The sequence below is a fragment of the Helicoverpa armigera genome, chromosome 2 (genome assembly GCF_030705265.1).
Source record: "Helicoverpa armigera isolate CAAS_96S chromosome 2, ASM3070526v1, whole genome shotgun sequence".
In the NCBI taxonomy this organism is placed as follows: Eukaryota; Metazoa; Arthropoda; class Insecta; order Lepidoptera; family Noctuidae; genus Helicoverpa; species Helicoverpa armigera.
Genome location: NC_087121.1, coordinates 7,899,016 through 7,926,057, shown reverse-complemented (window position 1 = coordinate 7,926,057; position 27,042 = coordinate 7,899,016). Strand labels below are relative to the sequence as shown.

Genomic DNA, 27,042 nt, shown 5'->3' with positions numbered 1-27,042 from the left:
AAGTGCGTATGAATTAAGACGGTATTTTTGGGATTTAAATGACGCAGCATATTTCCGTATCGACTTGACAACTCTTTATTTTCTATTTACTAAAAAGTTTAATAAAAAAATACATGGATCCTTTCAATGCGAAATAAGTTTGCAAGCTCATTACCTAAAATTCGTATGATGATAAGCAACAATTGCAGACATCTGGTTAAATAGTCATTCAATTATTTCTAAAATTTAACCGACTTCCCAAAACACTAAAAAGCCAAAAAATAACTAATTTTAGATGCATCGGCCTAGAAGTCGGTGTCTAATCAAGGATGTGCCCAGGTTGATTTTGCCACCGACTTCTAGGCTAAAATTAGTTATTTTTTGGCTTTTTAGTGTTTTGGGAAGTCAGTTAATTTTTTTTGTAAAAAAGTTTTTTATTTACAGCTTTTCAGTGATACAAATAGCTGTCACTATCCATATAAGTAGAAAGTTCTCATCAATACAAATATTTTAAGCCCAAATACGAGGTATTTTACATATTCAGTTGTCGAGTTCCCTCGACCTTCTCTGGTCTTCATCATCAGGTCAGCTCCAAACCTTCACTGTTGCAAAGATCTCGTCAATACAAATATTATAAGCCCAAACACGAGGTAGTTTACATATTCAGTTGTCGAGTTCCCTCTACCCTCTCTGGTGTCCATCATCAGGTCAGCTCCAAACCTTCACTGTTGATTAGTACTTTCAGGCATACATCTGAGTGTCAACTTTTTACCCTATGTTTGCCTACAACTTCCGAAGGTTGGTCTCGATTTCTCAGGGTTTCCATCATCAGATCCTGACCTGATGACTATGGGACCATCTGGCAGCTATTCCGCGTCGAACAAAAAAAGAATCACGTAAATCGGTCAATAAACCTCGGCGTAATCGATGTACATACATAGAAAAAAAAAAAAAAACATACCGGCCGAATTGATAACCTCCTCCTTTTTGAGAAGTCGGTTAAAAATATAAACGGTTTTTGTAAAATTCTCACTAATATTCTTAATTTTCTTTCCAGTACGCAATCTTTGATTGGGACGAAAAAACACAAGGGCTCATTCTCAGTGGATTCTACTACGGATACGCGGCGACACAAGTACCCGGAGGATATTTAGCGGAAAAATTCGGTGGAAAATGGACTCTAGGCGTGGGACTTCTAAGTACCGCAGTGTTTACGTTCCTGACTCCAGTCGTGATCAGAGCTGGAGGGGCTACCTGGCTGTTTATACTGCGAATTCTGCAAGGAATGGGAGAAGTAAGTCTAGGATTAGAGAAAAATGTGATGTTGGTTGTTAGAGGATAAACGAAAACTTTTTCGTGAAACCCGCTTTGTGTTCAATGTTGCTTTGGGAATCAACGCTTAGTAACAGAAACCTATACTTATAGTATTTTGTTGGTGAAAATAAGTCTCTTAAAATGAATAAAAGCAGCGTCTTTAAATATGACAGGGAAACATTAGAACTTGAAACATAAAACTAAGGTGTTCACATTTTTTGGAAGGTTTCAGATACACCGCACATAATTTAGTTCCACTGGTAATCCTATTTACATTTATTGACATATTTATTCCTGTATTTTTCCTCCCGCGCCAAAAATCTAGGTCATTGTTCATTATCTTTTTATTATGGTCGACTACAAGTTATCAGTTTCAGAGAATGGTGCGTAAACAAAATAATGCAAATTATTTATTCAAGATGAAACAACAGCAGTTTGTTACTGAACACTAAAAAAACTCTTGACCCACTTTGGCGGCGTTTTTTCACGATAATTAAGCTTTTTATATTTTTTGTCCCGTACAATATTGCTGTCGGGTCTTGCCTTGAGACGTTCATAATTTTGGAAATATGAACAGGAAATTGTACCGTGAATTTTATATGGACCTTTTTTTTTAAAGTACGCGTTTTTGAACAACAATTAACTGGCGACTTTTAGGGCAGGTATTTTCATGATCAAAATAAATATATTCATAGTTACAAGCTAATAAGAAAAAAGTGCTGAATACATACCAATGCATTTAAAGCACACGGTATGAAAAATTAAAAAATACTTTTGTTACGTTGATATTCATTTCAAAATGATATCACATTGATACCACTAAAGTATACTCTTAACTCAAGTGGTATTACATAATTTTCAGTAAATACTAACTTGCACGAGCAACGTATTTTATTCACCATTTTATTATAATATGACTCACTGTAAGTTATAATTTTGCACTTATTACCTACTAAATGATAAAATATTTCTCATTTAATAATAATTACATATGTAGGTATGTTAAGTAATAGCTGAGTGAACTACTCGTATTCATTCATTTAGCACGTAAAATGCAATTCAAAATATAAGTCCAGTCATAGAAATTAACATTATTGTTATAAGGAAATATGAAAAAATACTATAGCGTTTCAAAGGAAGCTTCTGGTAATAGAATAAGAATATAATTTCTAGGTATTTATTCTATACACCAGACACAGTTGCAAGTTTAATTATTCATGAGAATTGCATAACCCGATAAAAGTCTTCGCTGGCTCCATTACTTTATTCCTCGAAGTCAATAATACGAGTAATGGAAAATCTTAGTTTTCTAATGCATCAGAGCATGAATGAAATCGATTCAAAAGCATCACGGATGAGGAGTTTCTTTCAACCTTGCATGCATGTTCATTCATATGTACTTTAGTACCTACATGGTTGTATCAATGAATTGAAATGATGAACTCGGCTGTAGTTGATACGATAGTGGAACGAGTAAAAAAGAAAATTAACGCGCGCCTGTTGCTTTCTTTGCTGCAATGAGAAGAGAAACTGTAGATTCCAAATAATTTGCAAGTCGTTTATGAACGCTATATAAGAACTATATTATATCCTATTTTTATTGTATCTGACCTCGTTGCTACAGAGTATTGTGAACGAATATAGGTTGACACAATGTTGAATATGAGGACAAATATAATGGAAGGCCAATATTTACTATCATAATATGGACAGATATTTATTCAACTCATATGAGTTTTTCTCCTCACAGACGAGATACGGAAGAGATATTTATAAGCAAAACTTTGTTCAAAATAAACACTGAATGCAATAACAGTGGGGCTGAGTTATGTGTGTTTTATCACTCCTAGCTTAGAGTTTTCAAGCTTTAATTAAACATTTGCTTGGCTCTCTTTGTTTTTTCACGGACAGAATTGAATTTCAAAGGCAAAACAAGAGCTGTCGGTATCTAACAGAGCTCGCCTATAAAAGGAAGATCTCTCTCGAAGTTGGATAACAGAAAGCTTTGGAGTGCTAAAGGAAAATAGAATTCTCTGATGTTTTAGTACGCCAGAGTATACGCGATGCAGTATTGTCTTTGTCACCTCGTTTTATTCCCCGTATACCTACTTGAGTTCAAACATACATTTTTATGATGAAATCGAAATACTAGGTATAAATATTTTCTTTTATGTTTTTTTTTTTTCATTCTAGAAACCGCTCAAAATTATGGGGATAATTTCTTGTCTTCATTGAAGATGAGATTTTAAGTATTTCTAAGTGTACCGCACCATCACCTTTTATAAACTAAACACATTGTTTCTTCACCAGGGTCCCACAATGCCAGCTCTCATGATCATGTTGGCAAGATGGGTGCCTCCTCATGAACGGTCGTTCCAAGGCGCGCTAGTGTTCGGAGGGGCTCAAATCGGCAACATCTTCGGGTCCTTTATGTCGGGAATATTGTTAGCAGACGGTAGGGATTGGGCTTACGTGTTCTACTTCTTCGGAGGATTCGGTATCCTGTGGTTTGTGCTCTGGGTAAGTAAAAATATTTATTTTTTATTTTTTTAGTCCTTACTTTACAATTGGGTATCCCAAAAAAAATAAGACGAAATGTCTAGCTAGTCATTCTCTCATTATTATGGACTAATTGAAATTATTTATTACGCACATTTTATCATAATTGAACTGTCCAATTTGTTTTAATGGACAGTCTTCTAGTTGGACAGCTGGTTAGTTGCAAAGCGTGTCATTGGTCAGTTTGAAAAACGTGTCACTCATTACACCAAGGCTAGTTTCCAAGGTTGTCGCGAAACCAGCATTTTAAGTGTTACAAACTGTATCAATATACACATAGTCTGATGTTTTATCCATTAAATGGGATGAGCTCATACTGGGCAAGTCTGACTGAATAATTAAACAGTGCCTAGGAAGTAATGTTTATTCAAATCATACGGCGATTACCAACTAGTCCGTTAAGCGTATCTATCAAGGGAAGATCCTTATGTATCCTAAGAGTATTAATATTCTTCTTCCGGCATTTTGATGATGATTTATAGATCGCGAATAATTACAGTAGATTATGATTAACTTTACTATGTGATCTCGTGTATCTAGACACACGGCAGTGTGTCCGCCAAGTTCGAGCAAAAAAGGCGACACACCGGCCGTGGGTTATATTACACGAACTTTTTCGGGCCAAATTCGACCCCCCTGTAACTCAAAATCTATTTTATTTACGCATATCAAATTTCTAGTATCTGTTGAGACCCCCTCACTTATCTAAAATACAAAATTTCATTAATATACCTATTGTAGGTCTTGAGATATTGACGTCAGAAAATCGCTATTTTTACTATACACTGATTCACTGATTCACTTATTCACTTATTCACTGACTCACTCATCAAAAACCTAGACCACTTCCAATGGTCGTATTGACTTGAAATTTGGCATGGAGGTAGGTCTTTATGTCAAGGTAAAGGGAAAAATCTGAAAATGGCCAAGTGTGAGTCGGTTTCAAAATAATGAAGGTGTTTTATACCCGGTGTAAATTTATACCCCTAAGGAACTAAAACGAACTAAATTTATCTATATTTATATAATATATCTTCGAATGGTACAAAGGTTTGTATTTAGTCAAAGTAAAGTAAAAATCTGAAAACGGCCAAGTGTGAATCACTTTCGAAAATAACGAATGTGTAACTTTGATCCACGAACATAATATATGATAACATGTCATGTCAGTCAGTTGGTAAATCTAGTCATAGTTAATCTAGTTCATTTCTTTGTAAGAAACATAGTGCATATTAAAAAATCTAAAAGATAGTATAAATGAGACATTTCTTTAACTAACTTCATCATAAGAAAAAAATAAAATAAACAACCTTACAAAAATAAATGAAATCCCACCCAAAACAAAATGTGAAAGACTGCCAAGTTCGATAATATGGGAATGCTTCGCCTATAAAAGAAGTGAGATCTGAATAAGTACCAAGTTCCATACACATACCTCAGTTAAAAATAGTTACTTTTTAATGATGATTACTTGGCAAGTTTTAATAGAAAATTAAATACTTGATTCATTGCGTTTAGTAGGTTTATAACAAGGTGTATGAAAACTTGCCAAGTAACATCATTAAAAAGTAACTATTTTTAACTGAGGTATGTGTATGGAACTTGGTACTTATTCAGATCTCACTTCTTTTATAGGCGAAGCATTCCCATATTATCGAACTTGGCAGTCTTTCACATTTTTGTTTTGGGTGGGTTAATATTAATGGACATCACATTTTTCTTTTGTATTTTTTTTCTATGGCTTCTCTTGATAAAACCCACGTTAAAGTAAAAGAAGAAGCAACCGTTTTGCACGTTACCTATATGAAAACCGTTTAAAATTCTGTCAGGAGGCGTTCCGATACAAATACCCACGAAAATACTAGCTCAAATATTTTGTTCTGAATATTGCAAACCGTTGCCTGAAAAATGTTGATCAAAGTTCCAGGAATTTAAGGGGAAGCGATGCATATCTGAAACTTATGTATGCACTAAAAATCGGTTCTATTTGCGAAGCATAAACATGGTTCGGAAAGATGATCAATATGAAAAGCAAATATAATGTTAGGTTCCTTAAATACAATTCCTAAATTAGACACAATCCGTCTTACCACAAAAACTTTTAAACGTCAGTTTAAGACTTGTCTAAAAAAATGTCAAATTATTACGTTGACATATGGTTCATTTTGCAGCCACATTTTTTTTAGACAAGTGTAAATCAGGTGTTTAAGTTTTTGTAGTAAGGCCAAATGTAGTTTAATTTACAGTCACAAAATCAACCAATAAAGATCCCAATACCGTATCTACTTAACTCCATAATTACTTTACCACAATGAACAAAATCCCTTATAGAAAAATAAACTGCGACAACAGATCTTAACCGTCACTTAATCCTAAACCATCAATTACCAAAATTTCCTAAACAAACTGTGATGAAGCCCAATTAATCACAGCTCTCTGTAACAGAACTAATAAATAAAGAGGATCCCGCTGAAAAACAGAAAGCCGTGAATAAAATTACTGGTCACGTAATCGCGACAGATAAAGGGAAATCGGTACTTTAATATTTTTGAAGCGAATAAATTAATGGATGAGGTTATGGGCATTTTATGGCCACTTGTGGGATAATAGTACCGATTAGTTTGAGGGACTGCTGCCGATTGGTGGGATTTGAGAGTGACTTTTCTTTTTTGTTTTATGTAGCTTGCAAAGCCTTTGATATTAATTTAATTTAGTGGCTGTAACAAAAATGTAAGAGCGTCTCCCTTCCCCAAACTTCATCCAATTCCTGATCTTATCCATTCAAAGTAAAAGCGTCGAAACGCAGAACACAGTACGGCGAAAATGGTAGAGCGGAAACCTACGAATGTTGCTCCGTAGAAGAACATTACCGTTTACAAACGTAAATAACATGCACAGACGGGACTTATATAAGTACCTAACATTCCTTTTTAATATATTTCAGAGTCTCTTCTGCTTCAGTACACCAAACAGCCATCCGTACATATCGAAGAAGGAGTTGACGTATCTGAACAACAATGTGACCACCGCCGAGTCGGCACATGTGAAGGACCCTGTACCCTGGAAGGCTATCTTGCGATCAGCTCCTGTGTGGGCACTTGTTTGGGCTGCTGTAAGTATTTTAACAATTGTATAGAAACTTATCCACTAAATGTAGTTTTCCTCTCGAACCTTGTCGGATTTAAAACAGAGTTACTCTAGCATCATGAGAGATTACAGTAGAGTCTTCGATTTTTGTAAATCGAGTATAAACATTCAGGCAATTATCGGCTTGCTAAGGGCAGTTTTCTCAGAAAAATACATATCTGTTGTATACCCAATAGGTTCTCTGATAATGTATCATTTAGTACAACGGACATAAATACCCAACCCCAATAGGAATTCCCTAGAACTTTAGAAAATTTCCAGCCATTTTACTGATTTGCTGTTCCTGTTACTGATATGACTACGATAGAGAGGGGAAGGAGCTCAATGTGGGTCACACTAGTATTAATAACTCAATTACTCATGCACAACGCTGCATAACTACCCAGTTAACTTATAATAAAGGAGGAAAAAATATTACACTGTTAATTGCAAAGACTGGCCACATAATATTTTTTTCTGACCCTATTTGCAAATTGTGGTAACAATATTTTATTTTTAAATTAGAATTCTTAATGACTAACTCAAGCAGTTGAGTACAGTTACAGAAAAAAATATGTTACTGTACTGATAAAAAACCACAAGTATTTATGACGCAAATTATTAGCGTTAGTCCAGAAATTAAATAATATAAAAAAACACTCTGTATCATTCCTTCAATAAGTGGTGAAAGGAAATGACATAATTTGAATTACCTACATTTTTGTACATCCCACTTATACTTTCACGTGCTCGACCACATACTCTACCTAATATAATTTGTGACTCTAATTTTTAGTGCCAATTAAAATAAATTTGCCACCAGTTAGATAACAATTTAAAAACATAGGCCGTTCACGTAATGAGATATTGTTTAATCGCTCCGTCATGAGTGAGACCTTGGCGGAGTTATAAAACAGAAGCAACCGAATAAACGAGGAAGAAGGTCTATTTAACCTAACTGCAAAAAACTCGAATCATTATAAATCGAAAAAAAACTTATGGAAGTATATTTTATCAACAGAGCAATCTTGGGACTGGGTACTTTTACCTAACTTGTCACTTTTTAAATCTTGGGACCATTTTAAGACTACCTTTTTATAGCAAATTCAAGAACAAAAGTTCAAAACGCTAGATTTCACTGCGATACACAAAAATATTTCTTCTGATCCTATCGCTCTGGCGAAGAGTAAAACTTACGTGCATGAAGTTGTAAAGCGAACCTTTGAGCGCGAACTTGCTATCAGTGGCCTCACGACGACGCGTACCTATACATTTTAGTTCGCAGACTTTTGATGGAATCTCGCTGCTAGCTTAACTTACACTTCTGAGTGACGTATACCTTCGTTGTGTCTCGCCCACGGGCTGATGAAGGCCGTACATAAGCGTTGTTTACTAAATGATGCCTATTGATCTTAATACTGCTTGGATGTTGGATTAGCCCTGTAATAAGTTTGCTATACCTACTTATGTACACATGTCTTGGTATTGTGTAATGTACGATACTTTCTCCGTATACGCTTTGGTTTGTGTTACTTGTACAGAGCTGGCATCCTGTTAAAAATTCTTAAAATACATAAACAGAAAAATAAATTGTAGGTATGAAAAGTCAAAGTCAAGACGAAATTGTAAAAAAAAATTAGGTATTGTTTTCACAATGTGATGATAATTTAAACAAACTTGTCCTAGCGGGAAACACTCAATAGGCATTTTGGCAACAATAGCGATAGTTACATGCCTAATTAAATAATTTATCAGACCAACTATATGTCCGGATACGGCAATTTACAAAATCGAATAATACGAAACCAATTAAGTAAATATTACGCAATTTTGTATGGTTCGCTAACCACAAGGCTAAAACATGTGTGTATGTATGGTGAGTACCTATTGTTACCTATCAACTGACCTTTACATCCTCGTGGTTTTAACAACTTAACCACGAAGCTAAACTGATAAATTTAAATAGGTATAGGAACAGTTAAAAGTCATGCCTCTCGAGTACGAATATGCGGGTTCGATTCAAACAACCTCACTACTGCCAGTAGGTACAGTGTACACAGACTATATTACAATATACAACACACAATTAGGTATGTTTTAATCAACAAAACAAGAAATGCAATGACGAACCAAACTGATATATTCCCAAAACTCTAAAATTCACCCACAAAGCAAACCCGTAGCGCGCCAGATCGTCACACGAATATTTTATCTTTAGCAATCAATCGGGCAGTGAAAGCTAATCCAATCCCAGTGTATCGGTGTGGCTCAGTCATGCTCCAGTTATGGATATGAAGAGATCGTGTAACTCGTTCTCGTGTGGCTCAGTTTCCCTTAATCGTATTTGGCTAAAACAGAATTAGCCATGCCGCTATGGTTAGGAGGATGTTATCGAATTTATATTGATCATTTTATCAGTGCTCTCCATTTAAAAGCCGAAGTCATATAAGGTTTTGTTTTGAACCTGTTGCTGCCCATACATCCAAGGCCTGAATATGATTTTAGCTGTCTGCTTATAAATTGCATTGTTCTGCGAATCGCAGAACATATGTTTTTTTTTTTTTCAATATAATATTCCAAAACAAATATAGATACAATTTTTGTTCAGTTAGATAAAATAGCATAATAAGTTGGGATAAATAAATTCCCTAAGGGTAATTCTTACAGGTGGGGCTGCAGTAATCATGAATAACTTATGAAGATTATACAGTAGCTACGGAATAATGTGTTCATTCATTTCTGTCAAAATAATCACTGGTTCTCGATAACTTGCAAAGGTTCTGCTATGATGATATATGATAATATGACTAGTATCAAAGGATGTACCTTCATAAATGTACATCATTAGTGATATCATGGACGATGAAGAGCTCGTGGCTAAGTCAAAGCCGCGCGGATCGATCGATCAGGTTAAGCAACGCTTGGCGCGGTCGGTCCGTGGATGGGTGACCATCTTGTCATACTGAGTTCTTCCGTGTTTCGGATGGCACGATAAACTGTAGGTCCCGGCTGCCATTTAAACATCTTTGGTAGTCGTTACGGGTAGTCAGAAGCCAGAAAGTCTGACAACCAGTCTTACCAAGGGGTATCGGGTTGCCCAGGTAACTGGGTTGAGGAGGTCAGATAGGCAGTCGCTCCTTGTAAAACCCTGGTACACAGCTGCATCCGGTTAGACTGGAAGCCGACCCCAACATAGTTGGGAAAAGGCTAGGCAGATGATAGTGATATCATGGACCCTCACCAACAGCCCCCAAGAATATACGAAAATTAAAGAAACATACATTAAAAGAAACATGCGGATACATTGATTTTAATAGCTATACCAACAGATAATATTACGAAAAACTAAGGGGCTATTAGTAGCTCTGAATACTTTTATCCACCTTACAAAAAAAAAAAAAACACTACAAATAATCTAAATACGATCCGCGAAGACATCTAAGTTTGAAATCCAAAGCTAACAAAGTTTAGCAAAAGCCATTCCGACACTTATTGGATACCGAAATGTCGGGAGTTTTGCGTAAAAGCAAATATCGTGATTCTTCCGATACGCATCACTTGGAATGCAAATGGCGTTTGCTATTTCGGGACAATTCAATATGTTAAACAAATAAAAGAACCTTCGAGAATTTATGTTTGAAACTGGAAAGAGGACGCTCACTGTTGCTTCTTTACCCTTACGGTTAGCTTAACGAGCGGGCCGATTAATGGGGCAAACGGAACAAACAGTTTATGTGCTTAGTGCTTAGGAAAACGGTATTGGATGTCTTGTTTATATGCCCCGTGGAACTTTTCTATGTAGTAGTGAGTCTCCGCATATTTAGAGTATGATGACATGATTATGGAATCATGTTAATTGAAGTAACACGGAGCATAGTATGATTCATCACTTGGTAGAAAGGTGGTAAATATTGATGAATACTTACTGATCAAAATGATTCCTATCTGAGTACATAACATACATATTTTGAAAGCAGGCGAAAACCTCTTTCTATTATACCAAACATATTGTGTGAATCAAATGAATTTCTGATGAGGCTCTTAATTTGATGGAATATTTAGATGAAATATTACGTATCTTGGGGAGCGTGATATAAGCGTGTTAAGCTGTCAATGCGTTGCCAAGGCGTTATTGATCGACGATCCGACGTACGTAATTTGGGGAATCATTAACATCGGGATTCGCAATTATTTTATGGAGATCGCCTTTCATATCTCCGCCTCAAAATCAGATTCCAGCAGTTTTTCTTTTAGGCATATACATATTTTGCTTGTAAGATGATAATTGTAAAAATATTATGGTGCACTGTTGTTTTGTTCAAAATAATCATTACGCTTGAGCAATTATATGAATATCCTGATATTATATTTTTTAAATTCCAGGTCGGTCACGACTGGGGTTACTACACGATGGTGACAGATCTTCCCAAATACTCTCACGATGTTCTGAAGTACAACATTGCGACCACTGGAACCCTCACAGCTTTGCCGTACATAGCCATGTGGATTTCTTCCTTCCTCTTTGGTTTAGTCTGCGATGTTTGCATCAAGAAGGGCTGGCACACTATCAAGACTGGAAGAATTATTCACACAACTATCGGTAAGCAGTATTTTTAGAACACAAAAGTAACTAGGATAGAATTAGGAATTCAAATCGTTAGATCACGTACATGAATATTTTATAAAGTAGACTTTATGTGACACAATTTAAGTACCAATTTCGTCCACAGCTGCTACCGGTCCCGCTATCTGTATTATCCTGGCGTCTTACGCCGGCTGCGACAGAACTGCTGCGATGGTCTACTTTGTTCTCTCTATGGCTCTCATGGGAGGCTTTTACAGCGGCATGAAGGTACGTAACATGCTCTCTAACATTCTAAATAATGGCGACGTTTCTGAAATTAATTGTACTCCAAGACCAAAAAGGTTGGGTTTTTCTTACAATGCGGACGAAAAATTCGAAATAAAACTTTCAGGTACGCAAAAATGTGTTACGGTAAGATATAAGAAAATTAACATAAAACCTTACTTAACCCTCGTTATATCGAAATAATAAAATGTCTTTAATGGACCAAGTTCGAATTTATTATGGCTCCATAATATCTTGAATCTTGAGAATAGAGTATAATTGTATTCTGGATAAGGGTTTCTTTCAGAATTTTCCTTAGCCTAAAAAGCACCGTATTATTCATTTCCAAAGCGGGTCTTATCGCAAGTCATGATGCTTGGAGAAATGTTTTCGTGGTTTTGTGAGCCCGTTTACCCGTGTAACTGCAATCTAAGCGGGTATACATGTTGAATGAGATAATAAGTATTGTTTCTTTGTTTACACATTGTTGTGTACGCTAGAAAGGAATTTGGGATCTCTTATAATGGGGTTGTGGGGCGTAAATATTTAAATATAATGTTTTACGATAATCTTACGCTATTTCAGCAAAGAAAATCCTACGTATTCGTATTTTTAAGTCCTCGAAATTTTAGAAGAGAACGGGTTCATAACATCTAAATTCATCTTCTTACCTTTTTTTATACATTAATACTTATGTCCAACAACGAAGCCAAAGAGTGTGTCTAGGCAAAGATCATAACACAAGATAAAATGAATACGAAGAATCTTGCAAAAAAGTGAGCCCCATACAATGATCTAATACATCCTCTTTCCCGCAGGTTAACGCGTTGGACTTGGCACCCAACTACGCCGGGACATTAACTTCCCTTGTGAATACAACATCGACATTTGCTGGTATCATCACACCCTACCTTATCGGCCTACTGACGCCTGATGTAAGTACACACAACTTTATTTAGGTTAAGTGCTTTGTACCTCGTAAAAACGTCACGACTGAATACATTTTACTTCACTCGACTCAGTTTACGATAGGTCGACGGATAAAATTTTAAGGTAAATAGAGACCTCATAGTACCTACTAGTTGGGATAAGTCCTGAAAGATACTGGACTATTAATATTATTTTCTTATACATTTTCGGCAGAGTAGAGATTCCTTAGGGGAACCGTTGTGTCAATATTTTGTGGATAAGGCACACGATATCAAATGGATTGGTAATCAATACGCCTTGTATGTATAAAAAGAAAGTCGAAAAGTAAAGTGTAAGAAAAAATATTAATTGCATGTGAAAAACAAAAGTTGCCCCGAGCACAAAGAAGCATCGCTATAGCTTATCTCACTCGTGTTGCAGTCACGAGACAAAGTTGAAATGTCTCATAAGCCTGTAATTACTCCGGCACTCCTCTAAACCGGAACAGAGTAACTGCTTAGCGAGAGAAATAGGTATGGTGGCCGTGATAAAACGGCAGCTTTGTTGCTAAGAGCTCATGTACGAAGAATAGATAATATGAAGACTGCTAAAATGATACCTGATAAATTCTCAAATGCAACTACAACACTAACGAGATAGACTAATGGAATCGATAGCAAAACATTTTCATAGACAAATTCAATAAATTACATAAGTATCAATTCCAATACGTAATAGTCCATTTAAAAGCTTTAAAAAATACAAAACGTTAGATATTCGATTCATTCGTATTGGCTATAAAATTTTACGATGCTCTAAAAATAAAATTTGGTATTAATATTTTCTATCGCGAAGAACAAAGTGGATGGTATCTTAATGTTTCGAGGTCAGAACACAACAGCACATAAATCATAACAAGGTCCAAGTAAACAAAGATCAATATATATTGGTTTTTACGCTTTTCAGAAATAAAAGCGACTCCAACCAATAATATTTGAACTGTTAGGACAAACATTTGTTGTGTTGAAATTTATTTTTCGTTGTTTATGTTTTTGACACACTGTGGCAATAGCATAATATGATACCGAAATAAAGCGATGAAGATTAATGAATGAGCCAAATAGGTCATTGTAAAAATCATCCATACGTGACGGTAAATAAACCGGAGACCATTAGAGACTGGTATTTAAATCAAATATTGTTATACAGGAATAGACAGCTCTTTACTTCATTAACTTGGAACAATGAACGGAATTTGCATTGTATCCGCATTCAAGAAAACCTTGAACTTTTACGACCCAAATAACGACATTTGGCTCTGGGCCTTCATAAAAGGAATGAAGATGGGTTCTACAAATCCACTTTATGTCAAGCAAAAATGATTAGTAGGTATATTATTACTAACATTCTTTTTATTTGCAGTCAACCTTGGCACAATGGCGAGTTGCTTTCTGGGTGTGCTTTGCCGTCCTGGTGGGCACAAACGTGATCTACTGCATTTGGGCAGACGGCAAGCAGCAATGGTGGGACGATGTCCGCCAATTCGGCTACCCAGAAGGTTGGAAACACGGCCCATTGACAAGAGATACGGTCGAGCAACCAGAATCCGTCAGACTGTCAGACCACAAAAATGCATCATCATGATCGAAGGGAAAAACGAAAGACAATGCAACCAGTGCAACTAGTCAGTGACGAACATAATAATATAGTACAACAACAGTGCCTTATACTCTTAAGTTCTCAAGGACATAATAGATAGATTAACTTGTTATAATCGAATTAACAAATGTATTATTAAATCATTTTTTTATTATAATTTTATGACATTGTTTTATTTTAAGAGAAAATTCCTCTACCAGCATTTTTGACATACCTATTCTGTCAATTTCAGCAAATAAGAAACTGAACCCAAGTTTTTTACAGAATTCCTTTATACCTACTAGTATAAAAGATCTCGCTAGAAACAATAAAGAGAAAATAGAACATCCTTTTAAATAGGTCGAGGAGAAATTTCTATTAAAATTAGTTCTCTAATTGCAAAGTTCCCACCTCTCGGGCTACCTTTAATAAATAGAGCAACCATACACACAGATAATCCAGGATATTGTTACTTTAACCAATACTTAAGCTGTATCTATATTAAGTAGATGTGTATATGCTAATTTTCCTTAAAGATAGTTTGGGGCGGAATACTTAGTTGAGTTTTAGTTTAATCCCAAATCGGGTATGTTTAGTTTGCGTTGGGTAATATGACCTAATCTCGTTTCTATACGTAAGTGGGTTTGTTCATTATATTGCAGCACAATGTAGTCACATTAAAGATTCCCCTACGATACATTAAGAGTCATGGAATCTGACATTATCAATCTATGAAACAACATAAATGAGTACCCCTAAATAGTACTGTAGATATTTTTCCAAACAACAATTTACGATAAGGTCAATAAAATCAACGAAAATTAATTAGTATCACCTGCCATTCAAGATGCCACAACTGAAAAGTGGAAATAAATGTGCTGCTAAAATTATTAAAACGGAAGATAAGAAAATCAATGAAGTAATGTCTACAAAGATATTGTAATTTTCATTGCAAACGCAGGAATGATTTGACGATTCCCATTAATTAAGATAGGAAGCAAATAAGAGAAATATAATTTATTATTCTGGTTACTTTTTGTGCTAAATACGCAGCAAATGCAAGTACTCTTGGACTTTTGAGTCAGAAAACTCATAAAGATACACGCATGTGTTAAAAATATAGAAAGCTTTACCTACTGCTTTGAATTAAAACTACAAAAAAATGAAATAAATTATATATTTATATCAATTTCAACAACTTCATAAAATACATAGAACAACTTTAACATGATCTAATTAAATAGGCAAGAGTTTTGTAAATCATAGAAATAAGGACAACTATATGTAAATGTATGGAAGCCCGCAGGAATAAACTGCCCTCTATAGCAAGGTGTTATTTACTTATAAGTTGACTAGGTTGAGTTCAATTAATCTCTTTTACAAATAATTTGAACAGGAAATCTTATCTTATATAATGCAATATAATGTTTAACAAGCAACAGAAATAATATACATCAAACTCCCTTCTACTATTACTAAAGTTTAAACTGTAACGTATATGTTTAGGTACCTAGAAAGAGTAAATAGTGAACGACTCGAAATCGTCGTCGGATGATGATCTTCCAAATTTGGACGATTCGAACAATTCGCCGCGCGTAATATTACGACGTTTCATACGATTTCATATAAATCATTCAATTTGGTTCCTTCCCCGTGCGCCCACGTCTGATAATCGGTGACCGATTTTTCTTAGGAGAAAAATAGAACACACCGAAAGCATTAGTGCAATGCACACGTCCTACAAAACGTCGGTGAGAAAATCCTAGTCAGGTAGGTCTACAAAAGAATGGTCCGATTATCTATCCTACAAAAAGTCTGGACGTGAGTGGGCAGCGTCAAGGGTCTACATGTGTGAAACATCGTCACCATCGTCATGTTGTGCGGCCGGCCCGTGATGGCGAATAGCTTGAAACTGCACACTCTTGCGCGCGTTCCTCAATTCCTCTGAAGCTTTGTTCACTTGTGCCTCGAGACTTTTCTTCTTCAGGCCCAGTTGTACCACCTAGGATATATCGAATTGTTATTATTGTGAAGGTTAGACAAAGGAGTAGGTATAGAAGACAAAGACATCTTGCACAGGTTAGATAAGATGATCAAAATGAGCATATGAAAAGTAGACACTTGTTTGCCCAGTTTAAAGTGTAAAATTCATGAGTTTTTTTACAAGACAGGATTTACACACAGACTCACATAAACATTAATGTTCGAAGTTTAGTTTGTGGAGCCAAGTAGTAACTCTCGAATTCCGAAACTTACTAACATAAGCTCCCCATTTTTCTAGACTTTCACAAGCATACTAAAATAAAGTAAACTTAAAAGTTCGATACAAGAAAACTGTTTCCTTTATGCACCTGTTGCTGTTTCAGAAATAATTTTCGTGTCACTTTGTGTGCGTTTGTTAACATCTTACAAAAAAAAAACAGAATTTACACTAACTTTGTTGATTTCACATACTTGATTTTATTCGCGTTAAATAGTTCCATCAATTTACAAATTAAGTTTACCTCATCCATAGAAGCTTGGAAGTCGCGCAGTAAATCTTTTCTTGTCAGCAAACCTGCTTTCAGTCTCTCTTCCTCTAGCGACCAGCGCAGTTTGTTTCGATGACTCTATTCATTGAAATAGTAGAAAAATATCTTATAAATCTTATTTAGAACAATGCTTCATGCTCGATAAACGGTTCCAAAAAATACATGGTAATAAATGTCCATCGGATTAATGTGACAAAATATTGTCGACAATAATTAACTATGCCAAAAGCATACCTTGATCATGCCAAGATCTTCTCTAGCCCTATAAAATTCCATTTCGGCGTCACCAAGATCACACTCTGCGAAGTCAATGACCTCATCAGTATGATGCATCTTTTCTCTAATGTGAGCCAAGATTTGGTTATGCTCTGTGCATTTCGCGCGGTTTTTTATGAGCTCGTCTTCTCGTTCTGTCAAAAAAGTGTTTATTTTGATAAGCCCCATTAAAAGAGGTGTCACTTTCATGAGAATTTTGAGAGTAATGTGTTTTGGAGTTCAGTGAGAAAATGGTACTACTACTTGGGGTGTTTTAAATCACATTGAAATTACCTTCAATTTTAGTGTTATAGTTTTGGTTATCAATATTGAGTTGTTCATATTGATACACGTAAAGTCCAGGTCCAAGGGTTTCCAGATTTTTCACGACAGCTTCAAGTTCTGCAACTGCGTTCCTAGCTCGAATATATCGGAGGCACAACGCCGAAGACTGTTCACTTTTACGTCTTTGAAGAGTAAGAAATCTTTCAACAGTCTAAAGAAATAAGATAAACAATGTTAGTACACCGGATTTTCCTAAAATAACATGGTAGCAATTTGAAAATGCCTATTAAAAAAAATTGTTCTTACCTTATCTGCAATAGGTTTTCCCTTTCTGGAATAAATAAGTCCTGAGCCGGTGGATCTCTCCAGTTGTTGCAATCCATCGAATTTTGTGTTAGCATGCTCCAGTCTTTCCTGGTATTTTTGTTCTACTTCTGACACTTTCATTTTTATCTATTAAAAATATAAATATATATTTTATATAGAATATTGTTTTAAACATTTTGCAGGATAGTTATCTTTGGCAACACCTACATACGATTAAACTACAATTTAGAAAATTGCTTGATCTTCAAGAGGTCAATACTAAACTTTTAAGTTGTATCATTTGCATCATTATCATCAATTACGAATAAAAGATAATATGCTTTAATAATGTGAGCGGCAACACATCTGTGAAAACTTCAAATGTATAAATCTTACATCGGCAATTTCCCTCTCTGCTTTCTCCTGCAGTTCTTGGTAAGCATACAACTTCTGCTGATACTTCTCTTCCATATCTACAGCGCCTTCCAAAGGTTTCAACACATGCTCACATTTACGTTTCCTGAAGAGAGAATACTTTTTTTTAATAGTTTTGTGATTTTTGGCGGCACTTAAAGACGTTGCTAATTATGAAAGTAGGCTAATGCTTTAAAAACACGTGTTCTTACATTCAAGATTTAAAATAATGACTATTGACTTTGGTCTCCTCTTTAATAAAAAATAAAGAATAATTGTTCTATAATACCTAATAATTGGGATTTGAAACTGTCAGGTCAGGTAATTTCTTAAATGAGTTATTAATCTAGGGTTTACTTTTCTCGCAATTTGTCCATAGTTAAAATAAACAGGTAAAATATCGGCATTCTGCCATAAAAATGACAACGCGTACACTGTACGCCGTACAGTCGCCTGCCAAAGTCTTATACAACTTCTTGTTTTTCTTATACAGTTCAGTGGGCTAGTATTTTCTTTCAATACAAATGAGCAATTCAGACGTTTGCACCAAACTCGCGACGATGATGACTAGAAAAATAAATATACCGTCAGTTTCATTTTACGGTTGAAAAGTTTTAGTCGAGCGAGCTTTTCCGTGTCACTTTTATTTATTTAATTTTTATTGCAGAGTGTGTATATTTGAGGGAGGGAGGAATTCAATTGGTTTCTTATTGGAAGTACAAATGCTTGTTCATAATCTAACTGCTTTGCTAATTGTTTCCATTCAAATTATTTTATTAATATTGGGCACTTAAAACAATTTAAAAAAATCTACTTTAGAACTTTTCAATAACAACTGACTCATCTTTGATACAAAATGTCTAAAAATTATATTTTCAAAATGAGAGCCTGAGCCTGAACTTGCTACCCATAGTTTGGAACAGGTTTAAGATATACATAGATCAGCCAAAATAAATGACATACTTATAGTACTCAGCAAGTCGTCTATGTAGAATATTGTTCAGCACTTGTTGCTGGTTACGTTCCAATGTGAGCTCTCTATGAGCGGCCAAGTACTCGTCTCTATCCACATGGATAGTTGAGGCAGCTACATTACCAATCTGGCCTGCTCCTTCTTCAGCTTCTACTTTTGGGCCACTTTCTGCAAAAATCAAGATCTCATGATAGATACTCTATCTAACATTAGTTGAGAAGCTAATACCGATTTTATTGAACCATTATTATTTGCAATATTTCTAATCAAAATAAGTAAGGCTTGAGACTTAATGTTAGGGAGTGTAAAAAGATAATTTTGATTCACCTACATATTTCTTTGAGCAAACTGAAACTTCAATTTTTAGTGACCTCCTTCTGGACGCCAAAGGCCATTTGGGACAGTTTTTTGTATTGCAACTTTTTTGTAACTGTTATATGTGGAGCATAGACATACTAGACTTACCTGAAGATTCAGTATCAGGACCAGAACTCCCACTCGAACTTGCATCATCCTCAGCCCCCAAAGCCTTTACTTTAGCTTTAACTTCAGTTTCAACCTCAGTTTCAGGTTTCTTTTCTTCCTTTACTTTTGTCGTTTTTCCATTTTTTGCTTTTTTCTCCTATTCAAATATGTTAGTTTTAAGAATTATCATGATAACTGATCGTTTAATATTATTTGTACAGATAGCGTTATAGATATAAAACATGCCACAACATTATTATATGATCTTTTGTGGATTGGGCAACATGGAATACAACTGCTATTTGACCTAAACCAAACTTACACCTAGACCTATATAAATAAAATATAATAGAACAGTGTATTGTGACGTATGTATATTCTGGAGTATAGTAACTATGCACCCACCCCTTACTGCAGAAAAGTTATGCATTGATTTCTTTCTATACAACCACACTCAAGACTATATTTCTAACTAATCACAATTCGGAGAACAATTTTGTGCCCAAACATTAAAATGCGTTAGTATTATGAGACTATAAAGAATGAAATGAAAATACTCTGAAACATTGACGGCGAGTTTTACATTTCTGAGTAATAATATGTCATTTTTAAGTGGTCGTAAAATAAATTATGCCAAGAACGTCACAGTAGTTTGTCGGGATGAAGCCACGGACATTAAAAATGCTAATAATGAAGGCACAAGGGACGGGCTTCGTGCTTCTACGAAAGCGTTGACGTAACAACTCGATTGCATGCAAACGGTATCATGTTAATTAAATTGAAAGGGACAACATGGCATACCTTAGTTCCAGTCATATCGCGTGATTCGTTTGAATTACCCGACTTTTATTGATCTGCTTAAGGTTACAACCCGAAATTATTTCACTCCATTATCTTCCCAGCACAACATGCGAAGACAGTTGAATGGTTGCCATGGTTACGAATAACGAGTATCGAACGCCTTTTGAAGCTTTCTTGTCAGCCAGTTGCATGCGGACATGACATAAAAAGGTTTTACTTTTTTGGCGCGAAATTAAAAATGGTTGATTTTGTGATGAAACAGATATGATTATCGATGCTTTCCTTATTTATAAGATTATGGTCTAATCAACAAATTACAATGTATCACTCTAACTATAAGAGTTTCCAACGGTACAATTTTTTTGCAGTTAGTTCTGTAACAGGATTGGTGCAAATGAACAGAACTGAAGTTTGAAGCTCATCAAGCACTTAAGTTTTTCAAGTATTATCTCGGAACGTTTTGTCATTTAAAAATAAAACTGAGGCCTGCGTCTACGTGTTGAAGTGATTGATTTGAGACAGAGATTCTTGCTTCAAAGGTCATTTTGATACAAGCTTTTCTTAAATTTCTATAAATAAGTAACTTAGCTGTGCCTAAGGTTTCTTGAATGTGTTACTATAAAAAAAAATTAAGAAGATCTTCATAGACTGTTTTATTATTAGCCCCAAATTAGACAAAGTCTATCATTTTATCTAGGTACAGACACATTTATGGAGAGTAGGTATGAGCTCTTACATACGATTTTTTGCCTTCTAGGAGAAGCTGAATACCATGCTCATAAGTTATCATGTGGTTTATTTATTTTTATATTTTCCACGCAATGTACATTATGGAATGCAATATATATATTTATATAGAAGTAATATATTTATTTTACCGTCAAGATCCCTTTTCAATTTTGAAAATTTGTCAAAGCAAGGCCTTTGAAATTTTCAGCAAAAATACGAGAGGAATAATTTTACAGCACGAAAAACCTCAACCAATTTGAACTGACAAGCCAGTGATTTATAGTTCAAGTGTTTTATGTAGGTAATAGGTGGTTTAAAAAACAATTGACGTTATTACAAACCTTGACTGTGATAAACGAACCTGTTACGTCACCACCTCTATCTTTGCGACGAAGCGACGAGGCGATCGGCAGACAGGCCCTTCGGAGCCCCTCACTAGATCATCAGAACTACTGGACTTTTCCTTCACCAGTTTTTTAGGACACTGACCTTTGTTGACGTTGGCAGTGTCACAGCTCAACTCTGGGACGTTGCCAGATTTTCGACTGGGACAATGCTCATCCCAAAATAACTACCGCCGAAAAGTTTATACGACATTTTTTCTGTTGTAAAATGTTAAAGACTTGGACCACAGTACATGAAAGCGAAACGTTAATTTTATTTAGTCACCAAAATGAGTCAAGCGATTTGAAATTATTTTATTAAATTAAATGATACTATACTATATTACTGTGTAAACAAATTTTGTGACTTTAATTTAAACAAATTTTGTGTGATCAATTATTAATCATTCTGCGAACATCAAACTTGAAAAATGAAGAAGGTAGGAGCAAAAAAACTACAAACACCAAGTTTACAGAATTTAATCAATAAAAAAGAATTATATATAAGAATAACGTACATAACATCAATACACACGATAATGCAAATATAATGGAATAAACAAGACCACTCTTCAGGCTACATTCCGTAACTGTTTCAACTCACATTACTTTATCCTAAGATAGCATTTCCTGCGCTGCCTGCTATGTGAGTTCTAAAAATAAGTCCCGGTGTTTAGACTATAATGAATTTTATGTCCTGTTGGTCCCAACTCGATTTAATTTTGTTGTCAAATGGATAAGGAATTCCAGTTGTATAAATATAAGTTCCTCTTTTATTTACCCAAAATAGGACTACTTTCATTATAAAATATTTAAACATTACGGAATTGACCCTTACAAACATATGCATTATAAATATAATAAGTATGACTAGAATCAAGTTACACGTATTCTCATGGCAGCATAATAAAAGTACAACATATTTACACAATAACGCAAAAGATTACAATTTTAACTATAAAAAACCGCTATTTTATAACATGATGTACGTTAACTTCGTTAATCCTATAAGTCTGAGGCGAATACATAAAGTTATAATACTTTTTTCACATAAAAATATTGCAAGCTGGTAATAAAAAATGTCGCAATAAAGATTATTTTTTCCGTCGCTTATAAGATTAACAAGGCGTAATAATATGAACGTCACGATTTACATTCAGGGTGTAATTAAATTCAAGGTAACAGAATCAGTCAAGAATCGTCTAAAGGCTGAAACTGACGTTGTGTAATTATGTTAGTGATGCGACTCAAACGAAAAGTCTCTATTCGAGTTAATCGGATGAGTTCATTGCAGCTCGTGATCGTGATCGAAAGCAATTTCTTCAGCAAATTCCACCGTTCTCAAAACCAATCGAGTGCGAGAGCGAATTCCGTCGAGTATGGGCGACTTTTGAAACCGACTTGATGCTTAATTGTCTGGCTTTGACATTTTATCTGAAATCTAGCTTCAGCAGAACTTCATCGAAATCCAAAAGAGTTCAGAAGAAATCGAAATCAGCTAGTTAATGTTATCATATCACTGATTCTAAATTGAAAAGTCCAGTTTGAAAAATAGTACAATTTAGCAAACAACTTCGAATGGCAAAACGTCATCCGGGCCGCATCACTTAGTCTTATTTTCGTAGAATACATTACTTGGAAGACTTGAACATAGTTACAGCTATTGGTCATTTGAGCACTGTTCAGTAAAGATTTGAGGAAGCTTTCCCGCGACTGGAGATGTCGCGTGACAAGTTTTAGCTGGAAGCGTCATCGGCCGATGATAGTGGGTTCATCGGCCATGGCCAGCTCGTCGGTTGCTGCTTTGTCACCTTTCCTCTTGCGAGAGTACCAGAGGAAGGAGGCGGCGGCGAAGAGGTTGACGAGAACGACGAACCAGGCCAGGAAGAAGCTGATGTTATAGCTGTTGACAAGGAATTAACTATTACGACTGTATCAGTTGACATTGTTAAAAATAAGAATCTAGTAACAGAATTCGTTCAGAATGTCTTTACAACATTCTACAATGGAATGCTTTCAACAGAAACTGATAATGCTCGCGTAAACAATAGACAGTGTTAGCCGCACTTAGCACGCATTGGTTAGATCGTATACAAACGTCTATCAAATTAGCTGGTAATACGTCAAAAACATACCATTGTGTACGGGAGCCAACGGGAGCCAATACAATTTCACAATAGATGCACGACTGGTGTTCATTAGGAGCCAATAGAACTTTGTAACTGATATCGATATTGCATTAAAGGGACTGGGGAGACCGTTGCAATGTTTACAGCAGTTAGCTAGTATGAGTTATTTAGTAGAAGTAAAGATAAAGCTTTAGTAATTGGAAAATTATTACGTACCAGTATGAAAGAAGTTTAAAAGGAGAAGGTTATTTCTTTTTAGAAGTAAAAGTTGTTAGGAAAATAAGAAGGAGATAGAGCTAAAGATATTACGCGAGCTTCTAAAGTTAACCATTTTTTTAAACTATTTAAAAAGCTATATAATACTTACTAATGGTAGGCACGTTCAGGGTAGATGAATTTCACATTTTTCTTCATATGATCTACTGAAGACATCATTACTTGCACTACGACGAATGTGCATGACGCTGCAAAAATTTAAAGAATGTTAAACTTATCATAGTCAGAAAAAAATTAAGATGATAATTCTGAATTTATGGCAATCATTCATTGGAAATGAATGTGTTTAGTGATGTTTCGAAAAAACATATAACATTACTTCTGATATGATCGACATAGTTTATATGTCCTTATACTTACTACTAATAAAGTGTATGCCCGCAGCAAGACGCTTGAACATATATCTAGGATTGTGGAAAGTGTACACGGAGAAGCCACAGCCCATCGCCATGACGAACAGACTGATGATACCAAAAGATATCATGGTTCGCACATAATCTAAACAAAAGAGAAACGCGTAAATAATAATATTTTCGCAGATAAATACTGAGCTGTAGACTTGCTAAGATCTTTGTGTGGGTTTTTGAAGATAGAAGTAATATTCGTTTAATATTTTTTTGGAAAAAAACTTCTTTGATAGATGTGCATACTTTGTCATCAAAGCTATGACTAAACGTTTATTATATTCAACAGGCTAGACTAAAGTGTACCTTGTTTCAAGTGTACGTTATCTCATGTTGGTGACACAGCAATACTGCTTAGTTGCTAGAATTCCGATGTCGTAGTTTACAAAATTCTATACTACGTATATATGTAGTACATAAATACAATGCCTGAGTGCCACAGCGGAACACGTACGAGTAATCTCTGGTTACAAAAGACTTAGTCTGCCTTTGTCACGTGATATTGGATTCGAAACAGATTTGTTTTAGAATCAACGCTTGGTTACAGCGAAGATTGTTTTGTTATTTTAAGAATTAGGATCCGGGACTACAATTTTTTCCATTAGAGATCCCTGTGGTATTATGTAAGGGTTATAAAAGTTAAAAAGGTACTTACTAGCTATATTTACATCGTATGCTAAGTCGATTGGGCGCCCGTTCTCCATAAGGGGCTGGGCCAAATAATTTGTGCATTCTGAAACAAAACAATTATTTAGTATCAAGTTAACGATAGTTTAACGTAATAAAAGTGTTATAGTCAACTTCTATCTCAATAATGATAACAAAAAAAGTTGAAAACATCTCGTATGAAAAGAAAAATACTAGACTTCAAAAGGTCCCAAAGCAATATAAAGCGGGATAAACGATTTCCATCAAAAAGTCATTTTCAGTCAAGTTCAATTTACACTCACTTGTACATTTCAATGTAAAAAAACCGGCCAAGTGCGAGTCGGACTCGTGCACGAAGGGTTCCGTAAATTACAGTTAAATCAACCTATCTCAAAAACTATAAGAGATACTTTGATCAAACCAAAAATCGTTGAAAGAGTTAATTAGCATGCATCACCTCTATTTTTTTTTAGAATTTTATACCCCGTAGTTATAAAAATAGAGGGGGGGGGACATACTTTTTACGACTTTGAGAGCTGATATCTCAAAAACCGTTCACTTTAAGAAAAATGTTTTTTAGAAAACTTTATATCATTTTAAAAGACCTTTCCATTGATACCCCACACGGGTATGTACATCGAAAAAAAATTTCATCCCTCAGTTACATGTATGGGGGGCCCCACCCCAATTCTTTTACTATTTAGTGTCATATTTTTGTAGCGGTTCATACAACACATATTCCCATCAAATTTCATCACTGTAGTACTTATAGTTTCCGAGTAAATCGGCTGTGACAGACGGACAGACGGACAGACGGACAGACGGACATGACGAAACTATAAGGGTTCCGTTTTTGCCATTTTGGCTACGGAACCCTAAAAAGGAAAAGCAATTTCGGCCATTATTAAATATTTTGGAGTTTCATAAAAAGGAGCTAAGAGCATTTAATGGGCATAATTTCAACCGTACTGTCGGAGGAAAGCTGGTAAGTATTGTTATCTTCTTAGCGTTCATCTGTTCTGTTTGAATTAAACTCGAGAAAAACGATGGAACATAAAAATGGAAATTTAATTTTACTTGGAGACCACTAGGGATTTTATGCCGGAACTAACTAGTATTGAGGTTTTATGCAAAATTGGTCACAATAGGTGCCAATATGTTATTTTTTTATTTGACTAGAAATTAAGAATTTATTCTTGACAGCCAGTCTTCTGGGCACGTTTCCGGAGGACAGTGATGCGGAGGAATACCTCGACGCCTAATCGATGTACTTTGATATATGTTTGAATATGGTATTTTATTTTTAGTATTGTATAAAGATAAGTAGTTAAAGTTTGTACATATAGTGTGTACATATTTACTTAGAATTTATTTCGAATATATTTAAGAGAGTTGCTTTGCCTAGATCAGTAAGTTCTTTTAACCTAAGATAAAAGTCAAGTAAACCCTGAGTAAGGTACAAAACCCAGCTCCGTATTAAAGATTTATTGACGTACTTCACTTGTAAAGAAATAACTTGGATATCTGTTTAATGTTATTCGGAGAGAATTCTGCTTATTTTGATTACTTTCAAAATTCTTTCATAAAATATTGCTCTTGTTGTCTGCGGTTGTACGTCTAATTTAATTTCGTACAAAATCCATTTTCGGTAATGACAATCCTAAAAAAGTTGGTATTCTTTGTTTAAAATTTTTGTTCAAGCACGAAAGTTTTCAGGCCTGATTTATTAACGTTAGAAGTTTGTTTTCTAAATGTAAGTTCTGTTTTTTACACTTTTATTGTATTTGTGTATTTTAACTTTGTGCATAATTTTATTTGCAGTAAGTATCTTTCTTTTTATAAACTTCGTTACATTCCCATACTTTCGAAGAAAATTACATTCTTAAAGAGCCTACTTTAATAAAATAAGGGCGTATTAAGGGAAGTGCTAACTTGTGTCGAATGATATACTTAGCGAACATAAGCATAGTGAAAAACACAATTATATTGTTTCCCCCTCGCTTCGTTGGCGGTCGTTGTAAGGGGATAGCTTTCGGTTTTAACTAACCTAAGTGCAGTTCGTAGTCACC

The 27,042-nt window shown here is 35.1% G+C and overlaps 3 protein-coding genes across 4 annotated transcripts in view; 1 reads left to right on the top strand and 2 right to left on the bottom strand.

Annotated features, from left to right (window-relative positions):
- The window catches only part of LOC135118072 (putative inorganic phosphate cotransporter), a 31,902-nt gene extending 17,345 nt beyond the window's left edge, over window positions 1–14,557 (top strand). For both annotated transcript variants that reach the window (XM_064039022.1, XM_064039021.1), the window contains exons 4-10: window positions 1,037–1,273; window positions 3,604–3,813; window positions 6,797–6,964; window positions 11,362–11,578; window positions 11,709–11,830; window positions 12,646–12,762; window positions 14,159–14,557. In XM_064039022.1, coding sequence (XP_063895092.1) covers window positions 1,037–1,273; window positions 3,604–3,813; window positions 6,797–6,964; window positions 11,362–11,578; window positions 11,709–11,830; window positions 12,646–12,762; window positions 14,159–14,380 — 1,293 coding nt within the window. In that variant the 3' untranslated portion in view covers window positions 14,381–14,557. The remainder of the gene's footprint in view (window positions 1–1,036; window positions 1,274–3,603; window positions 3,814–6,796; window positions 6,965–11,361; window positions 11,579–11,708; window positions 11,831–12,645; window positions 12,763–14,158) is intronic.
- A 978-nt stretch (window positions 14,558–15,535) lies between these two features.
- Window positions 15,536–20,530, bottom strand: LOC110371321 (coiled-coil domain-containing protein 96). The gene is made up of 9 exons (XM_064041844.1): window positions 20,405–20,530; window positions 19,604–19,760; window positions 19,129–19,306; window positions 18,148–18,271; window positions 17,752–17,898; window positions 17,455–17,656; window positions 17,140–17,315; window positions 16,879–16,983; window positions 15,536–16,376 (listed from the first exon to the last, which is right to left on the bottom strand). The coding sequence occupies exons 1-9, from the start codon at window positions 20,417–20,419 to the stop codon at window positions 16,218–16,220; spliced, it is 1,263 nt and encodes a 420-aa protein (XP_063897914.1). The 5' UTR covers window positions 20,420–20,530; the 3' UTR covers window positions 15,536–16,217.
- A 1,450-nt stretch (window positions 20,531–21,980) lies between these two features.
- LOC135118069 (uncharacterized) overlaps window positions 21,981–27,042 on the bottom strand; it is a 29,678-nt gene continuing 24,616 nt past the window's right edge. The window contains exons 4-7 of the mRNA XM_064039018.1: window positions 24,981–25,058; window positions 24,282–24,419; window positions 24,013–24,109; window positions 21,981–23,419 (exon numbers count right to left, since the gene is read on the bottom strand). Of these exons, the coding sequence (XP_063895088.1) occupies window positions 23,266–23,419; window positions 24,013–24,109; window positions 24,282–24,419; window positions 24,981–25,058 (467 nt within the window). The 3' untranslated portion in view covers window positions 21,981–23,265. The remainder of the gene's footprint in view (window positions 23,420–24,012; window positions 24,110–24,281; window positions 24,420–24,980; window positions 25,059–27,042) is intronic.

What these genes read in the sequence shown, in the direction of transcription:
- LOC110371321 (XM_064041844.1), bottom strand. An exon ending in CAGAGAGGGAAATTGCCGAT is followed by an intron (nt 17,899 to 18,147) that starts GTAAGATTTATA and finishes TATTTTTAATAG; the next exon opens with ATAAAAATGAAAGTGTCAGA. An exon ending in TCCAAGCTTCTATGGATGAG is followed by an intron (nt 16,377 to 16,878) that starts GTAAACTTAATT and finishes GATATATCCTAG; the next exon opens with GTGGTACAACTGGGCCTGAA.